The following is an 18,778-nucleotide window of genomic DNA, read 5'->3' as shown; positions in this document are numbered from 1 at the left end:
ACAATAACATTTTCTGGAAGAAAAATCGATACAAATCATCACAATTGACTACTTAACTCTCATTAAACAAACAGTCCAAGAATCACCTTATGGAAATCCATGACAGGCTGGGATAATCCAGTACATCAATAAAACAAGAGTGGTAAACTGTGTCAAATACTTTAGAGAGATCTAGGATGATGCTTCTAACATATCTAATTTCACCTGTTTCACAAGAAAGGTATTTTCTTGGTCGAGGAGTGCAATATTATTCCTGTGAAATGACCCAGAACCATGCTGATTATTAGAACTCAGATCTTATTAGATGTTCTAAAAGCTCAACAGTGCATGCATTTCTTTAGTGCTCTATAGACCAGAAAAAATAATGGTACAGGATGATAGTTATTGACAGTAACAGTGGAATCAACTCTATGTAGCGAATCAGAGCTTGATTCCAACAAGTACGTACAAGTTCTTTAATGGAACTGTTCAAAAGAACTGTCAAAGGACATGCAATACAATGTACGGGGAGACTAAGGAACCGTGGAGAAAGGCAAGTCAGAGATCATAGATACCGGTTTTAATTTCCTGAGGTATTTGATTAGCTGGGTGTATTTGAAGAGTATGCAGAGTAAATATATTTAAGCTGAAATTACTGAATTTATTAGAAGAAGCTTTAGTGCTGTTTAATATGACTCTTTATATTAAATCAAGGAAGTGCTGTATAATTTATTAAGCCACATTATTGTCATTAACAGAGGGAAAGTCTGTGAAGGTATGAAGAACTTGATTCACAGCATTCCAAAATGTTTGTGGGCTGAGGTGTCCTGAATTTGCAGACACTAAAACTAAGTTTATTTACAAGCCTCAGGGGCTGTTTTTACTTGTTCACATGGAGCTCTGAATTTGATTAAGTCACCCTTACTTCGGGATTAGGATTATGTTGACCATAAATGGTCCCCATCAGACATCTTATTTTTGAAAGCAGAAGAAATCCAGGTAGCATCTGACATTTAAACACATCTTGCATGGAGGAACAAACTGATTTACTGCATTTAAGAAAACAGGAAATAAAAATAAAAGGGACATTATGTCATCAGAGTGAGTATCCAGTGCAGATGGCAGCACTACTTTAAAGAACTGTTTGACTAGCTGGTGCCAGATCACAATTATGAACTTCACAAATTCGCAATGAATATAAATAACTAATGAATAAAGCCTGACCATAGAATAAGGGACATCCAAGTGACAAAGGTACCTCACACAGGTCAGGAAGAGCTGTAAACTGACCTGGTGAGGTGTTATTGGGAACCATTCCACCCAAAGAGAGCACATCTTCTACTTGGCAGGATAATCTACATGGTGCAAATCATTCTGACAGTCTCACAGACTTCTGATCTTCTAGCAAGAAAACCTGCTGGATGTAAACTGCAGAAAAAGTGATGCTCCTATCTATGACTCATTGTAAGATGTGTACTGATGGCATGCAAAGGGAGTACAACAATGCACCCTCTTGCTTGCTTATGCACCACATTAAGTACTGGTACTTAGATGAAACCAAGCAGGGCTCTGGAAGTAGCCTTCCTTTTAATGGGCCTTGGGGTTAGGATGGCTGTTCAAAGCTCGAGCTATATGATGAGTCTCTCTAAGAAAGAGAAATGTTTGAACCACAGAGGAGATGAAATATGCTCCACCCCTAAAACATCCCTAGGGAAACATCCATCTGCAAAACCTGAACAGGCTTGACTATAAATGGGAGGCCCATGTGCAGACTGATGGAGAAAGTGCAACTCTGTTAGAAACCTACCATAATTATAGAAGTTCAAGTATATTCAGTACTGCAGTAGTCGTCATACTTGGGACTTCTGTAGCAGAAGGTCCAATGCTCCTTTCCCCTCCAGGGCAAGCAGGTGCCCTCTCATCTGGACATCAGCAAATCTGTAATACAAGCAAAACACCTGGTCACACCATCTTTGGTTCTTTACTATCCTGTCAGCATCCTGCAATCTGCAGTTGATGCAAAACAGTAACTGCCAGCTGGACCAGGAAAGAAGGACGACAATCCAATAAGATGACTCCTAGCACTGCCTCTTGGAAATTTAGCTCAGCTTAAGCAGAGAGGATAACTTGTTGGAGCAAAACTGAGGAAAGGAGGAAGGGTGATCAAACACCCACCAAAGCCCTTGGATGACCATGGGAGAGGAAGAGGGAAGAAGGGACGGAGACAGCAGTGCAACAGTGAATATACTCAAACATCTATAATTAAGGCAAGTTATTAAAATGGCTTTTACTATTTTCATCATATGGTTTACTGCTACAGTAGTTCTCACTTCGGGGACGATTCTCAAAGCTCTTGGATCAATGGGAGGCTGGCCCTGAGTATATATAGGCAGAAAAGAACCCTTGTAGGAAGAACATGACAAAATCTTCCCTGGCTCTACAGGACAAGTCTAGGGTGTAATGCTCAGAGAAGCTGGGGACTGAGGACCACAAAGCAAATGAACAAAGTGCTGCCAAGCAAGTAGGATGTGGCTGCAGTGGCCATAGTGGAATATCCCATTACATTACAATCATAGTCTTGCCATAAAAAGAGTAACAGAAACAAATACAATAGACTGGCAATTTTGTGATAGTCTACTTCAAGACAGGCCTTCCACTTTTACCATTTGCAAAGGACAGAAATAACTTGTTTTTTTCCTCCGGTATATTCTTGTTGTACCCAGGCAGAATCTCACAGACACTTGTAAAATCTGCTAACACTTCTATGATGGGAGCAGTGATTAAATGTTTTGGCTCTGGTAGACCCAGAAGCTGTTGATACATTTCCTGGATATACCACTTAAAGTGATCCTTTATCTTATAGACAGCATCACCAAAAAAGACCTCCTTTGACAGTGAGCTAGGGGAGAGAGAAAAGATATCTAGAATGTGTATTCTAGTTCATCTGCATCAGAGCCAGAGGAATCAGAATCTTCAGAAAGGAAAGGCTTTGTTTTTCTTTTTTTTTTTGCAGTCAGTCACCGGACAACAAATGTTGATCTGATGAAGGCTGCAGGTTCTTGTATACAAAATCCAGGTCCAGCCTCATTAGAGCCTAAGAGGCTGAAGGTGCAGAAAATATAAGCAGTCCTTGCGTAACATTGGATGTCCAAGATATGGATGACTTCTCCTACCTCTAGGAGAGGCAATTAGTAGATGTCCTGGACTTCTAATGCAGATCTGCAGATGTCCCTGCAGAGAAAAGCCAAGGAGGATACCACCCTCACCCTCAGACAGGTGTCTGGGTCGACTGACAGTGGACGAGCATCAACTTTGAAGAAAATGTCCTTTAAAGAGGGGACTCAAGTGGCCTCAGTAACAGATAGATTTGGGGGGCATTCAAAAGGGCTTCACTTGACCATTAGTTCAAAAGTATGTCCAGGGCAACAGGCTTTGTATAAATATTATCTGCATTCAAGTATTCCTTTTCTCCACAGCACTCCTCAGTTAACTTTCACTTCACATTTTTGGCAAAATGCCTGCAGAAGTCATGGCCAGTTGCATGGCAGTTCCCTTTTTTCATCAATATAATTTTGAAGAAATTTCTCTCTCTCTTCTTCATAATATTCCTGTTAAACTGCATAGTACAATTTGTTCCCAAACAAAACAAACACTGATGTGAAAGTCATTGTATGAATTTACTTTCCACGGCTAATGCAATTATTTTGCTTAGTAAAACACTGACATTTAGCACCCCTGATGCCCAAAATAACTCTTACACATAAAAGAATGCACACAAAGTACAAACTGCATGTTTTGGAAGCAAGTCCAAACTAATGGACTGATGATGCTCTGATCTGACCTTTATGTATCGATTTTCTTATTACAAACTGCATTAAGAAAAAAGTAAAGATTGCAGATAGATGTCACTCACTCCACAGACATGCTGACATTCAGGTGGTAGTTCACCTGGCCTGTAGGGGACAGGGTGCTATTCTAAACATTTATCTGGATGCTGGTACTTCTGAAGCAGAAGTCTGAAATGTGAAGACTACTGCAACGATGAAACATATTACAATCATCCATTATTCCAGGGCCCTGTGATCAATGCATGATGCTAAGAGAAGATTCATAAGTATGATGTGGCTCTACAATCATGGATGTGTCAGTCTGCTGAAACATCTGCATCTTCAGGTGAACAAATAGAAACATAAAATCTGTAGTGGTCATCAAACCCAGGAAGCAAAGAAGGGTCTGAGCCTGGACCATCAGCTGTATTCCCACTTAGGCTGCCAAATTCATGATCTCCTGGGCTTTCTCTATGTCTCTCTCCTACTTTGGGCACAACAGAAGAATCTCTGTGGGTTCTATTTAAGCAGCTTTATTTTATACAAACACATCACTATAGAAGTCTACTGACTTTAACTTATAGGTTCATAGGTTGGTACTGGGCTATCTGCCCGAAGGCATATATTAGCCCAGCCATGTTGTGCGGTATTCACCGCCCCTTTAGTAGTTCCCTAGACCCTTGTACTAGCAGCTAGTACCCTTGGCCCCTATCTAGTAGTGCTGTTGGTGTAATCCCCGGTGTGAACTTTGTTACCCATCCACTCATCAAGGTTCCTCTTGAAGAGTGATCGTGAGGGGCTCTGTCTTATGTAGATTGGGACTCTGTTCCATAGTAAGGGAAGTCTCTGCGAAGGGAATCTATCCCTCCAGCATGTTCTATTCATTGTTGTGTTGAGGTTTATATCCCTAGAGAGTGTAGCTCGAGTAGATTTGGTTTTGCTAAGATGGAGCATGTTCAACAATTCTGGGTTGGACATGACTCTGAACGTTAGACAGAGATCGCCTCTGGGAAAGCGGTATGCAACAGAGAACAGTCTTAACTTAAAGTAACTTATACACAAACTAACTGTGATCATGCAAGCTCACACTCTGGCTGCTCTTCCAAAATGGCACTAGGGATTGCACGTGTCAGGAATTTATACGTGCACGTAAAGCCTTGACATGCTTCTAAAAGATACAGCACACATCACCTGCACTCTGATCTACATCCTCCCTCTTTGAGGAATAGATCATGCAATGCTATGTGTCTATTTGACATACAGAAATCACGGGTAATTTTTTGTCATGCATTATACAATACTAAGTACACACACACACACACACACATTTTATATATATATATATATATATATATTTATATATATATATATATATATATATATATATATATATATATATATATATATTTATATATATATATATATATACACCTGATGTTCATATACATATATGCATATATATATCTATATATATATAGGATATATATATATATATTTGAAAGTTATATATGGCTGGAGTTTTATATATATATATATATATATATATATATATATATATATACATACATACATACATACAATCGATTCCCCGTTGCGTATTTCACACTGGGCTTAGATACTAGTCCATATTGTGGGACATAAAACTGGGAATTAGATTTAGCAACTGGAACTGTCACTGCAAATTGTCTGACCTGTGAAAAGTTCGGAACATTTTCTGGAATGGAATGAGAATTTTGAAAACTTCTGGTATGGAAACACGGTCTGATTCACTCAACCAAAAAGGTGTTTAAACTAGAGAGGTCCAGGATAGGACGCCAGGAGCTGTCTTTTCTGGGTACCAGGAAAGGTCTTGAGTAAAAACCTTATCCCCTTTCTTCTGCTGGGACAGGTTAAATAGCCCTGATACTAAGAAGAGAGAGAACCTGCTGTTGATCCTCGGCCCACTGATTTGGGGGTAGGTCTGGCCAACCGTTTGGGGTTGGTAGGGAGTGGAAGTGGAATCTGTATCCTTGGAAAACTATATTTAAAACTCAAACAAAAATGCAAAGGAGCAGACCAGGACTGTGCTGCAATACCCACATAGACTAAATGTTCAAAAAGAACAATATCAGTTCTGAGCTGTGCTTGTAGAATCCAAAAATCAGGAACTCACTCCACTCTCGAAATTCTAATAAATCCAAGTAGTTTATTTCACAATAAAAAGATGAGGTAAGCACTTTCACCTGTTAGGGCTTCTTCAGACCAAAAAGCACTTAATTGGTACATATCAATTTACATACAAATTAGCAGTACTAATCACGGCATCATATCCTGAGGAAACAGATTCAAACGCCCATTGTTAACACTATATATATATAGATATATATATAGTATCATAAAAAGAGGAGCGTATATTGTAGAATATAGTAAGTTAAAAATATTAAAAAAGTAAACAAAATATATATATATAAATATATGCAAGAAACAGTTAATATATATACAAGATTTCAGAATAAACCTTGTAAAAATGTATAACAAGTCAAAAAGCAGCTTTGTCAGAAATAAAAAATATATATCAAGAGCATAAACTGTAAGTGCAAGGAAACAATATGCGCAAATAGCCAATAAATACAATTATCCGGCATGTAACCCCATATAACATTAAGGCTGAATCTTTTCAAGATACTGTTATAAAACATATTAATTTATTATGTGCTCAGTGACTAAGAAAGAGGGTATAACTAAAACCCTAAGCTTTAACTAACAATTTCCTTTTTTTTTTAAAAAAAACGGTTTAATAGAAATGTTATCGTTTAAACCTGGTTTCTGATCAGCCCTCAGTCTAATAATCCATTTGATTTCTGCTCTCTCTGTATGTCCCCTCCTCTAATACTGGGTATATTAATTTGAATCACTTGAAATCTTATGCTGATCATTATTGTCTTAAGACATGTTTGTATAGGGCATTCTTGGTGGATTTAATTCTTATGTTATAAAGGTGTTCTCTAATCCTCTCCTGTAAACGCTTATCCGTTTTTCCCACATAGAATGCGGGGCACACTGTACACTGAGCTAAGTAAACAACATGCTCTGACTGACAGGTTGCTGCAACATTAAACTTGGAACTCCTACATGTCACTGGGTGTATGAAAAAATTTTCAGTGTTCAGAACTTCACAATAGTTACAGGCATTACATGCTGACGTGCCTGAAGATGGTAAGTCTGCAGCACATCTACTGTTGTCCTTAGGATAACATAATAATCTCTGCAGGTTCATCCTGTTCCTATATGTAAAATGTGGTTTATCACCCACTATTCCTTTTAAATTGGAGACAACCAACAGTATCCCCCAATTCTTATAGAATACCTCTCTCACCCTATTAATGTCTTGTGTGTAATTCAAAGATAACTTAACCACTGTATCACAAACATTCTTCGACTCAATTCCTTCAACTAGTCTACTTCTATCAGAAAAATAGGGTGATGCTATGTTAGTTCTCAATTGGGTTATGCCCTCAAACCCTGCAACCACCTCACTTAGATTATATGATCTATCTACCAATCTTTCCTGTAGATTCATTAACTCTCCTTTAAGTCCATCTTCAGTTGGATTCAGGCATGAAGCGCGTATCACCTGTCCTCTTATAATGTTCTTAAAAACAAACCTTGGGTGCATGCTCTCCATATGTAAAAGGGAATTCTTGTAACAACTTTTTCTATAAACACCCGTATTGAGCAACCCATTCTCCAGACGTTCAATGTAGACATCCAGATAAGGGATCCATCTATCTGAACTCTCCATAGTGAAATTCAGATAACCTGTAAGTGAGTTAATTTCTTCTAAAAAATGTTGCAGCCCAATGTCAGTACCTTTCTATAAAAGGAAAAGGTCATCCACAAAACGTGTGTAAAATATAACATGTTCCTGAAAACTAATCAAATGGAACAATTTCTCCTTTTCCCAAATTGTCATGAATAGGTTGTCGTAGCTATTGGCACAAGAAATGCCCATAACCACGCCATCCTTTTGTATATAGGGTGTTCCATTAAATAAGACACATTATTTTCCAATATGACTTCCAAATAGGCAGACATCAAGTCTATGTGAGTTACAGTATGTTGTCTATTTTCTCCAAGACACCTGTATATACTCTCCAAACCTTCCTGGTTGGGTATAACAGTAAATAATGACTGCACGTCTAATGTCAGCAGTTTAAAGGGGAGATCACATGAGAGTGTAGACATTCTTTCATATAACATCAATAGGAACTGTTTAGTGTCTTTTAAGATGTATGGATACCTATGTTGGACAGGTCTTAAGCATTTCTCCATGTACAAAGACATAGGTTTGGTAGCCCACCCTCTCCCTGTGAGGGTAGGTCTCATGGGGGGAGTGGACGGGGTTCATGTGGACTTTTGGGAGTCCTTGGATGACTGGAATCAATGGCTTCTCAACAAATAGAAACTGATAAAGTTCCAAACTGATGATACCACTTTTAAGCAGATCTTCCAACATATCAAAAATATGTATGACCCTGCTTTCTATATCTTTCATATCTATGATCTGATAAAACTTCTCATCACTTAACATAGTAGTCATGATATCCTGATATTCAAGTCTATCCATGACTACTATATCCGCAGGTCTGATCACTGTACTACTATCCTGCCTTAGTCTATTTAAAGCACTCCTTAAACTCGGTGGCAGGTTGCCGAACCATCTTCTTTTTCTATTCTCATTGCCTAATTTGTGTAGATCATCCTCAACCAATTTAACAAAGGCATCCAGTAAGGGGTGAAGAACTGGTGTATAAATGCTTGGTTTCTTAAACACAGGTCTCTGTTGAACTAAGGGTGTACCCCCATAATCCAATTTCAATTGTGCATTTCGCCCAAATAATTTAACATCTGTAACTAGGTCTGTAAGATTACTCTTGACTGATGATATAAAAGATAACCCTTTATTTAGTACTTGTAACTCTTCTTTAGTCAAAGCTCTATTGGATAAATTCCACACAAATGTCTGGAAACCCTCTCCCACATTTTCTTGAGGGTGGGACCAGACTGTTCTTCCCCCGACACCTTGCGTTTTTGTCTTCCCCTGCTCACTGACCTGTTCCTCCCTCCCCTGTGAGTATCGTTGATTGAGAAAGGGGTATGGCCGGATTCTCCAAGCTGTGTGTGTGTGTGTGGGGGGCTTACGGATCTTTCTCCTAACAGAAGGTGAAGATTCAGACCTGTCGGGATTATCATCAGTGTTGGCGGCATCTAGCTCTATAGGTGAATTCCTTAGCATATCTTGCCTCACATTACTGCCCAACATTCCTTGATTTAATTGATTTACCCTCTGTGAACCCATGGTGGTTCCAGACCCAGATATATTTACTTCTAATTCAATTTCTTAGTCTCTGCTGCGATAAAGCATCTAAATTAACTTGTATATTCATAACATCATTAGGATTTCTGACATTACTCTCTACAGAAAGTACACTTACATTATCTTCAGTGCTATTAGTAGCATCATTATTCAAATTAACATTATTTCCAGAATTCCGTATAGCATTCACTGGATTGTGACTGTTAAAGTTATTCCCTTGTCTTCCTTGCCCATTCGTCCTGCCAAAGTCTGTTCTGGGCCAAGTGAAGACATGTCCATTTCTAAAGTCCAAAATATCTCTCTGCAGCTTATTACGCTTCTGTTCTCAGTCTCTTTTCAAATAAATAGATATTGTCTAATAGTTTTTCCATGAGTTTCTCTAAAACAGCTGTTGGATACTTATTTAAAACAAACTGCTGCCTTGCTCTTATTTTATCACGTAGAGTTACTTCCTCAGGTTGGAAGAACTCGTTCAATGAAGTCATGTACTTCACACTCACCTCAATATTAATTTGCTGCCATTTGTATAGCAGCTTTGGATATAACTCACCTGTAATTGGCATTTTCAATACCCTGAGGCCCCTCGGTATAATCCTTTTCTGTACACACTACTCGAAATGTTGTCTCTGTGTTTGCAGCTTCTTTAACTTTAAAAAGTCGCTCTCCATCTCCTATCGTCGCAGGGAGAGAGTGGGTTACCAAACCTATATCTTTGTAGATAGAGAAATGCTTAAGACCTGTCCCAGATAAGTATCCATACATCTTAAAAGACACTAAACAGTTCCTATTGATGTTATATGAAAGAATGTCTACACTCTCATGTGATCTCCCCTTTAAACTGCTGACATTAGATGTGCAGTCATTATTTACTGTTATACCCAACCAAGAAGGTTTGGAGAGTATATATAGATGTCTTGTAGAAAATACACAACATACTGTAACTCACATAGACTTGCTGTCTGCCTATTTGGAAGTCATATTGGAAAATATTGTGTTTTTATTTAATGGAACACCCTATATACAAAAGGATGGCGTGGCTATGGGCACTTCTTGTACCAATAGCTACTCCAACCTATTCATGGCAATTTGGGAAAAGGAGAAATTGTTCCCTTTGATTAGTTTTCAGGAACATGTTATATTTTACACACGTTTCGTGGATGACCTTTTCCTTTTATGGAAAGGTACTGACATTGGGCCGCAACATTTTTTAGAAGAAATTAACTCACAAGTTATTTGAATTTCACTATGGAGAGTTCAGATAGATGGATCCCTTATCTGGATGTCTATATTGAATGTCTGGAGAATGGGTTGCTCACTACGGATGTTTATAGAAAAATGTTGTTACAAGAATTCCCTCTTACATAGGGAGAGCTTGCACCCAAAGTTTGTTTTTAAGAACATTATAAGAGGACAGGCAATATGTGCCTCACGCCTGAATCCAACTGAAGAGGGATTTGAAGGAGAGTTAATGAATCTACAGGAAAGATTGGTAGAGAGATCATATAATCTAACTGCAATGGTTGCAGGGTTGAGGGCGTAACCCAGTTGAGAACAAACATAGCGTCCCCCTATTTTTCTGATAGAAGTAGAGTAGTTGAAGGAATTGAGTCGAAGAATGTTTGTGATGCAGTGGTTAAGTTATCTTTGAATTACACACAAGCCATTAATAGGGTGAGAGAGGTATTCTATAAGAATTGGGGGATACTGTTGGTTGACCCCAATTTAAAAGGAATAGTGGGTGATAAACCACATTTTATATATAGGAACAGGATGAACCTGCAGAGATTATGTTATCCTAAGGACAACAATAGATGTGCTGCAGACTTACCATCTTCAGGCACGTCAGCATGTAATGCCTGTAACTATTGTGAATTTCTGAACACTGAACATTTTTTCATACACCCAGTGACATGTAGGAGCTTCAAGTTTAATGTTGCAGCAACCTGTCAGTCAGAGCATGTTGTTTACTTAGCTCAGTGTACAGTGTGCCCCGCGTTCTATGTGGGAAAAACGGATTAGCGTTTACGGGAGAGGATTAGAGAACACCTTTATAAAATAAGAATTAAATCCACCAAGAATGCCCTATCCAAACATGTCTTAAGATAATAGCGATCAGCATAAGTTTAGATTTCAAGTGATTCAAATTAATATACCCAGTATTAGAGGAGGGGACACAATGAACTATACAGAGAGAGCAAAAATCAAATGGATTATTAGACTGAGGGCTGATCAGAAACCAGGTTTAAATGATAACATTTCTATTAAACCAGTTTAAAAAAAAAGGAAATTGTTAGTTAAAGCTTAGGGTTTTAGTTATACGCTCTTTTTCAGTAACTGAGCACATAATAAATGAATATGTTTCATAACAGTATCTTGAAAAGATTCAGCCTTAATGTTATATGGGGTTACATGCCGGATAATTGTATTTATTGGCTATTTGCACATATTGTTTCCTTGCACATACAGTTTATGCTCTTGATATATATTTTTTTTATTTCTGACAAAGCTGCTTTTTGACTTGTTATACATTTTTACAAGGTTTATTCTGATATCTTGTATATATATATATATATATATATATATATATATATATATATATATATTAACTGTTTCTTGCATATATTTATATATTTTTAATATATATATTTTGTTTACTTTTTAAATATTTTTAACTTGCTATATTCTACAATATACGCTCCTCTTTTTATGATAGAATATATATATATATATATATATATATATATATATATATATATATATATATATATATATACAGTGTTAACAATGGGCATTTGAATCCTTCTGCTTCCTCAGGATATGATGTCATAATTAGTACTGCTAATTTGTAAATAAATTGATTTTTACCAATTAAGTACTTTTTGGTGTGAAGAAGCCCTAACAGGTGAAAGTGCTTACCTCATCTTTTTATTGTGAAATAAACTACTTGGATTTACTAGAATTTCGTGAGTGGAGTTCCTGATTTTTGGATTCTACAAGCTCAGCTCAGAACTGATATTGTTCTTTTTGAACATTTAGTCTATGTGAGTATTGCAGCACAGTCCTGGTCTGCTCCTTTGCATTTTTGTTTCAGTTTTATTCTTCAGTATTTGCTATAGGAGCATTCGTTTCCTGGTCGCAATTGTTGTTTGTTATATTTAAAACTCATTTGTCCTGGGTAATGAGTTCCTAATTTTTTGCATGCAGGGCGAGCTTTCCTCCTAAGGGAGCAATCAGTGGAAGGGTTAAGGTCAAGTCATTGTGACATTTTTCCGTAGGGGGGTGTCTTACTATTTCCTGCTTTGGAAGTGGGAGCCCCCACTGCTTAGGCCTGTGTGCAACCTGAGACTGTAACCAAGGTGGTCTGCTGTTCCTGGGTTTGGACTGAGAAGGCCTAGAAGAGACTGGAAAGGACCAAGTCTTTGAAGGCCAATGCCTACTAAATCTGGGAGGCTGTACTTGCAGGAAATCTTTAACAGTTTGCATAGATTTAGCTTTTTCCTCCATCTTTCAGAGGACTTCTTCAGCTTTGTTGCCAAAAAGGCGGACTTGGTTTAAGGGAGCATCCAGTAATTTAGCTTTAACATGATCTGGCAAGTTTTGCTCCTTAAGCCAAGCATGCCTTCTAAGCACAGACCCAGTGACAGCAGCCCTGCAAGATGCTTCTAAAGAGTCAAAACCACACTGCAAAGTATGTTTACCAACTTGTTCAGCAGAATGCATTAAATCTTGTAGTTTTATGTTCAGCACAGTCAGGAATCAACATCATTTTCTGTTTAAGTAGTCCCATAATGTGCTGGTGATACTTTAACATATGAAACTGGCAATTTAAGGCCCTAATGGCCAAAGTAGCAGAAGCGTATACTTTCTTACCCCATCTGTCCAAGGCCCCAGAAACTATCAGTGGGGGAAGGATTTTTGGCAGTAGTAGCCTTAATGCCCTTTGGTCCTTGGGAAATGGTCTCTGGATCTGCAATAGGATTCTTGAAGAGGAACTTGTGAGAGTCAGGTACTCTGTAATACCGGTCAGGTTTTCTGGGAGCTGGAGGTGAAGTGTCTGGGGACAGGCTAGATTCCAAGAAGGCATCATCTACAATGTCCAGAACAGGAGGGATAGCTAAAGGCCTGTGTTGAGGGAGGAGTAAGAATTCCCTAAGCCTCTTTTTGGAGTCAGAGTAATCCCAGCGGAAATGCTCCGTAAGAGTATGCAAGGTTTCACCAAAAGAGAAATCTTTTGGAGGGGAAGTAGAGGGAATGGAATCCTCTGCATCAGAATCCTCATAGATAGATAAGGGCAAATCCTGGCAATCAAGAGAAACAGAGATTTCAGAATCCTGATTAGAAGAATCAGAAGGAAAATCAGTTCTAGGTCTCTTAGAGGGGGAAGGCGGGCTTCCCCTAATTAATGTAATAAGGTCTTCAGCCACTGTAAGCATTTGTTTTTTAGGCTTATGGGTCTGACCATATGGTTTGGACGTCGGATTTCTAGGCGTGGGATAAGTTTTAGGCCTGGATGAAGAAGATGGCACCGGTTTAAAATGCAAATCTGTAGGCCTTTATACACCCTCAGAAGCCAGTGCCTGCACAGCGGCTCCGGACCAATCCAAGGTAGAGACATCCGCAGGTTCCATAGTCGAAGAAGCATCTCGCGGCATACCGGACTCCGAATGGGTCTCAGTAGAGGCCTGCGAATCTGAAGTAGTGGGTATCAGGGGCTGCGCAAGTGCCTCACTGAGTACCGGCGGACTGGCGACTAGATTAACGGAAGCGTCGTCGGCAGTTTTGGACCTATGCGATCTGTCTCTGTTTTATCCTTAAGTTTTTCGGAATATCGGTAGTCGGACGGCTTACCAAAGCCATTTCTGCATAGTTAAACAGAGTACCAAAATAATTTGCTGCGAAAATAGACTGACAACAAATATTTTGAGGGTTGAATAAGGCACAAAACCGACAGCGAGGGACGTCATGGTCTAGGCCTAAGCAAGGAATGCAGTACGACTGAAAATCTTTGAGGTACTTGCTTTCCACAGGTAAGACAATTATTAACTGTTACTGACATCGGTTAAGAGCGAGAAAAAGGATTCCCAATGGGGTACTTAGCTTTTTTCGAAGACTTCGGTTCTGAAACTCAAAAAACGAAAATTTCAGGAGTCGGCCGACTGGCACTTGCGAACTGCTTCTGCTTCAGGCACCGTGTGGTAAGAAAGACTGATGTAATGGTGTCTGCTGCATGTTTTATACCCCTGATGACCTGACATCATGGAAGAAGAGCCAGCATCTGACACATTCAGGCCAGCTGAGGGCTACCTGCAGGCAGACAACCCAAATGTAATGACTGCAACAGTGAAACAAGAAGAACATCAGTCATTTTTTAAACATATATTTAAACACACACATATTCTTTCCATTTTTAATCCTAGAAGCAATTACGCCAACTGACAGATACTATTGCCTGAATTAAACAATGTGATTAAAGTACAAATACCACTACCAAGAAATTAGTCTTTGACCATCTTCTAACCTTAGTTAACCATACAATACAAACCTCATGCTGGCTACAGGTTCTGTCCAAAGTTGGTCAATACAAAGTTCTGGAACAATAGGTTCTGTCTCAGGTGCCAAGAGGGAGTCGCTCAGACTGCTATTCGGAGAATGGGAGGCACTGGCACGCTTTGGAGATGGTGTATGTGTAGAGAAGTTGAATCGTTGTACTCCTGAGAATGAGTTCACTGCCAAGGCAGGAGAATGTGAGCGACTGCAAGAAACAAACATCAAAAGAAAGGAAATGTTAGAAACCTAGATACAGTTTACTTTGGGCATTGGGTTTACATCCTTTTCAGAAATATTAAAAACAAAGGCTTTCTTTTCATACACCAACTTTGTTTCAATATTCACAAGCAGTGTTTTGAAATGCTTCTAATCTTTTACTTTTGATTATGTTTAACAAATTCAACAGTTACTGAATATAAAGGCATGACTGATCTACTTAGTCTAGCCATCATTCTAGCAACAGAGGACTAAATTCACATGGATATCTTAGACATTCAGCCTAGAAATACTGCCTGATTTAGTGACTTGCTCAGAGTCACGCAGCAGAAAAATGAAGGTTGAGAGACTCAAACCATGGATTAAAGGAAGCAGCTCATTAACAGTTCAAAGCCTCAATCCCATGTGCTATCAGACAAAGGTAGGAGATATTATGTAGGTGGAGATACAAGGCAGAAGCACAAGATGAATTTGTACTATGACAGATAGTTGCATACACAGTATCTGCAGTGAATTAAAGAGGAAGTAGAGAGAATCGTATGTAGGACTTCCCTGTAAAGCTTGGTCTGACATTATGTATCCCTTTACCCACGTTCAGGGGATCCAAGCAGTATTACTAGAGTTTCAAGACCCATTCGTATTAAGCAAGGATATAATCAACTGGTGAACCATCATGTAGATATAGGGATCGGATGGACAAGGAAAAGGACATAGTTAACATTAAAGTTAAAAAATGCAAGCTGGACACGGATAAAATCTGCTACTAAAATGTTCAAGGTCTCTTCTGAGGCTGGGAATCACACAATGTAACTGTTAAAATATACTTTCTATTCAAGCTACTTTTCTTGGCAAGAGGATTCTCATAAAAGCTTCCTAGTAGTCTACAGGGTGAATGTCAAAGTATACATATTATATATCCAACCTAAAAGTAAACCCAACTAATCCACTCCAAATCATTACTTCTACTAATACCCCCAATATTAATTTCTACACACCCCACACATTACACACACACAACTAACCCCCTCACTCAAACAAAAATCAAACCATTCCTAGCTTGCTTTTCAGCCCATTCCTTTATATCAAATAAACTAGTACAAAAACTGAAACCTTGTTCAACCTTGGCAGACAACCTCCAACCAGAATACCTAAAGCTTGCTGCAGAGGCAATAACATTCCTTGTTAGCATCTTAATTAATAGATCCACAGCTGAACCACATGTCCCTAAAATATGGAAAAGATCACACATTATCCCTTTACATGAGGGAGGCAACTCCACTGACATCATTAGTCCTACTGCAATCCTGTCTCCCCTCTCTAAGATTCTGGAAAAATGTCTGCACTTACAACTTCTTCACCATCTTATATACAACAACCTACTTTCCCCACACTCAACATGGCTTTAGACCTGCACACAGTACCTCAACAGCATTATTATCTGTCATGGACTCTGGCAACAAAGCCTGTGACACTGGCAAACTAGTATCTGCAGTATTTCTAGATTTGTCAAAAGCATTTGACATGGTATCTCAACCCCAAACTCCTTAAAGAACTTTCCAACACTCATATATCCTCCTCCTCACTTCAGTGGTTTTCTAGTTAACTAGCTGACAAGCAGGGCTCTGTCCCCAGATCACATCGCCACCAATAACTTACATACATCCTCCTGTGAAGGCACTGGAATCTAATATGCAGATGACTCTGCTATCATCTGCGTATCAGACAGATTAACTCGCCTACAACACATAACACAAGCTTTCTCTTCCATACAAACATGACTCTCCAATGCTGAACTCCTACGGACATATCACAACTAACGACAATCTCAAATTTGACCTACAGATATAAAATAGTATCAGAAAAAACAACCATAAACTAGGCATGTTATATAGGAATAAAAACTTCCTCATAGCAGCTATCAAAATTACCCTGGCCAAAACCTAACTCTTGCACTCACCGTTATATGGGACTCCAATTCTAACTGACTTACAGACCTCCCTAAGAAAAAAAACTAGAAAGCTGCTATAACAAAATTGCCAACTTTGCCACAAATACAACCCCTCTAACTCATCTGTAAAGCCCTAGACTCCCTAAGACGGCTTGAACTCTCCCCTCCACCTCCAATACATACAATTTACTATGGTATGCATAATCATCCACAACCCACTAGCTTGTCCTACTCTTAGCCCATTAATCAACTTTTATATCCCAAATAAACATCTCAGATCTAAAGGCAAGCATCTCCTCACAACTTACAAACCTCTCAAAACCCCAGGCCTAAGCCTTTACTCCTGTTCTGTGGCAAAACTATGGAACTCCCTTCCTTTAACTATCAAAACTGCTACTAAACTGCACCCGTCAAAAACTCTACAAAAGAATACTTCAACAAAGATTGGATTTGCTCTTGCATGAGCCCAGGTTGAAATACTCTTATATGACTTTTTCATCCTCTAATCTCTCTGTCCCCACTACTAACTTACCTAACCCTCCCTTCCTCTACACATACTCCCCAGAGGTCACACTCTTACCTTTTCCACATCTATTCCTACTATCCCCTCTATCATACCCTACCCTTCTCTACTCATACTATCCTGCACCTTCACCAATATAATCATATTTCATGATCTCTAGAATATTAATAATTATGATAATCATCTATTATGTAAATAATGCTGCATCTTCCTATTATCAGGCTTTCCATGTAATTTATGCTTGAACACTATCCCCGGGATTTATAAAGCTTGCACCAGGTGCAGGCGTAGCGTTGGCATTCTAATACCAAATATGGCCTCTGAGCGATCCAGGTACGAGCTGTAACATGTGCATTACCTGCGTAGGCTACACCCGCACAACTCCGGGGCCCTGTATGCTAATTACCCCATGTGCAGCAGTGTAGCATGCAAATGAAGGTATGTAGCGATCCAGGAAGTGGTGCAGGCATAGTGTAAGCATGCAGAAATGTAAACCGTAGAAAATGGTTTACATTTTAGCAAACATAATATCGCAGCCATGACAGCCGACCAAACATGTATTATATTGTTAATATATGCCAATGGCTAAATACATAGCCACTGGCATAAAAAAATGTACAAAATATAAAATTAACATTTAATATATATATATATATATATATATATATATATATATATATATATAGTCGCACTATCGTGACGTTGAAGTGCAGAGCAGTGGCACGCAAAGGGGATCGCAAGGAAAAAATAAAAATACAGAATAAAACTGCAATGTAACACATATCACGATTTCCCCATAATAATCAATGGCAGGCATGCTACACCATACTATGGAGCAAGGGTTGCTAAGGGGCTGTGACAGTGTTATGTGCGGTAACTAGGAATTAGTAGGCAATGCCATGTAAATGAGAGGAGTAATAGTGAATCACAGATTCCCCGCTGGTGTAAGGATGCACCTCACAGCGTAGCGTTATAACACCGAGGTGTGCCCCTGAGATAAAGATGACATCAAGAGAGGGGTGTGTCGTCATTGCTGCAAGCACATTGGAGCACTGCTAAACCGGTTTGCCCCTAGCTAGGTAAAGCTGCAGGACAGGGGTGTGTTGAACTGGCCATAGCTTTGTTTAGCTTAGAGTACACATGGTAAAAGAGTATGCATGTGAACAGAGATGAAAATGTGCGTAAACCCGGTTAAACGGGTTTGTGCTGCGCGCACTGCAGCTGAAACAGGAAGGATATAGGAAAGAAATAAGGAAATGCTGCAGCAGGGAAATTGGAGTACAACTGACTAACACCTAAGAGCCTACAGTGGGGCATTAACAGCTAACAAGGCTGCAAGCAGCTACCTGCAGAACAGGAAAGGGGAGGGGCTGTACTGCAAA

The 18,778-nt window shown here is 39.1% G+C and overlaps 1 protein-coding gene across 1 annotated transcript in view; it reads right to left on the bottom strand.

The window, feature by feature from the left end:
- ANAPC1 (anaphase promoting complex subunit 1) overlaps nt 1–18,778 on the bottom strand; it is a 3,613,296-nt gene that overhangs the window by 2,607,273 nt on the left and 987,245 nt on the right. The window contains exon 9 of the mRNA XM_044060160.1: nt 14,705–14,914. Within this exon, the coding sequence (XP_043916095.1) occupies nt 14,705–14,914 (210 nt within the window). The remainder of the gene's footprint in view (nt 1–14,704; nt 14,915–18,778) is intronic.

The sequence above is a fragment of the Protopterus annectens genome, chromosome 1.part2, assembly GCF_019279795.1.
Source record: "Protopterus annectens isolate FY-2018-M chromosome 1.part2, PAN1.0, whole genome shotgun sequence".
Lineage (NCBI taxonomy): Eukaryota > Metazoa > Chordata > Ceratodontiformes > Protopteridae > Protopterus > Protopterus annectens.
The sequence above is the reverse complement of the archived record's forward strand: the minus strand, read 5'-3'. Positions and strand labels throughout refer to the sequence as shown.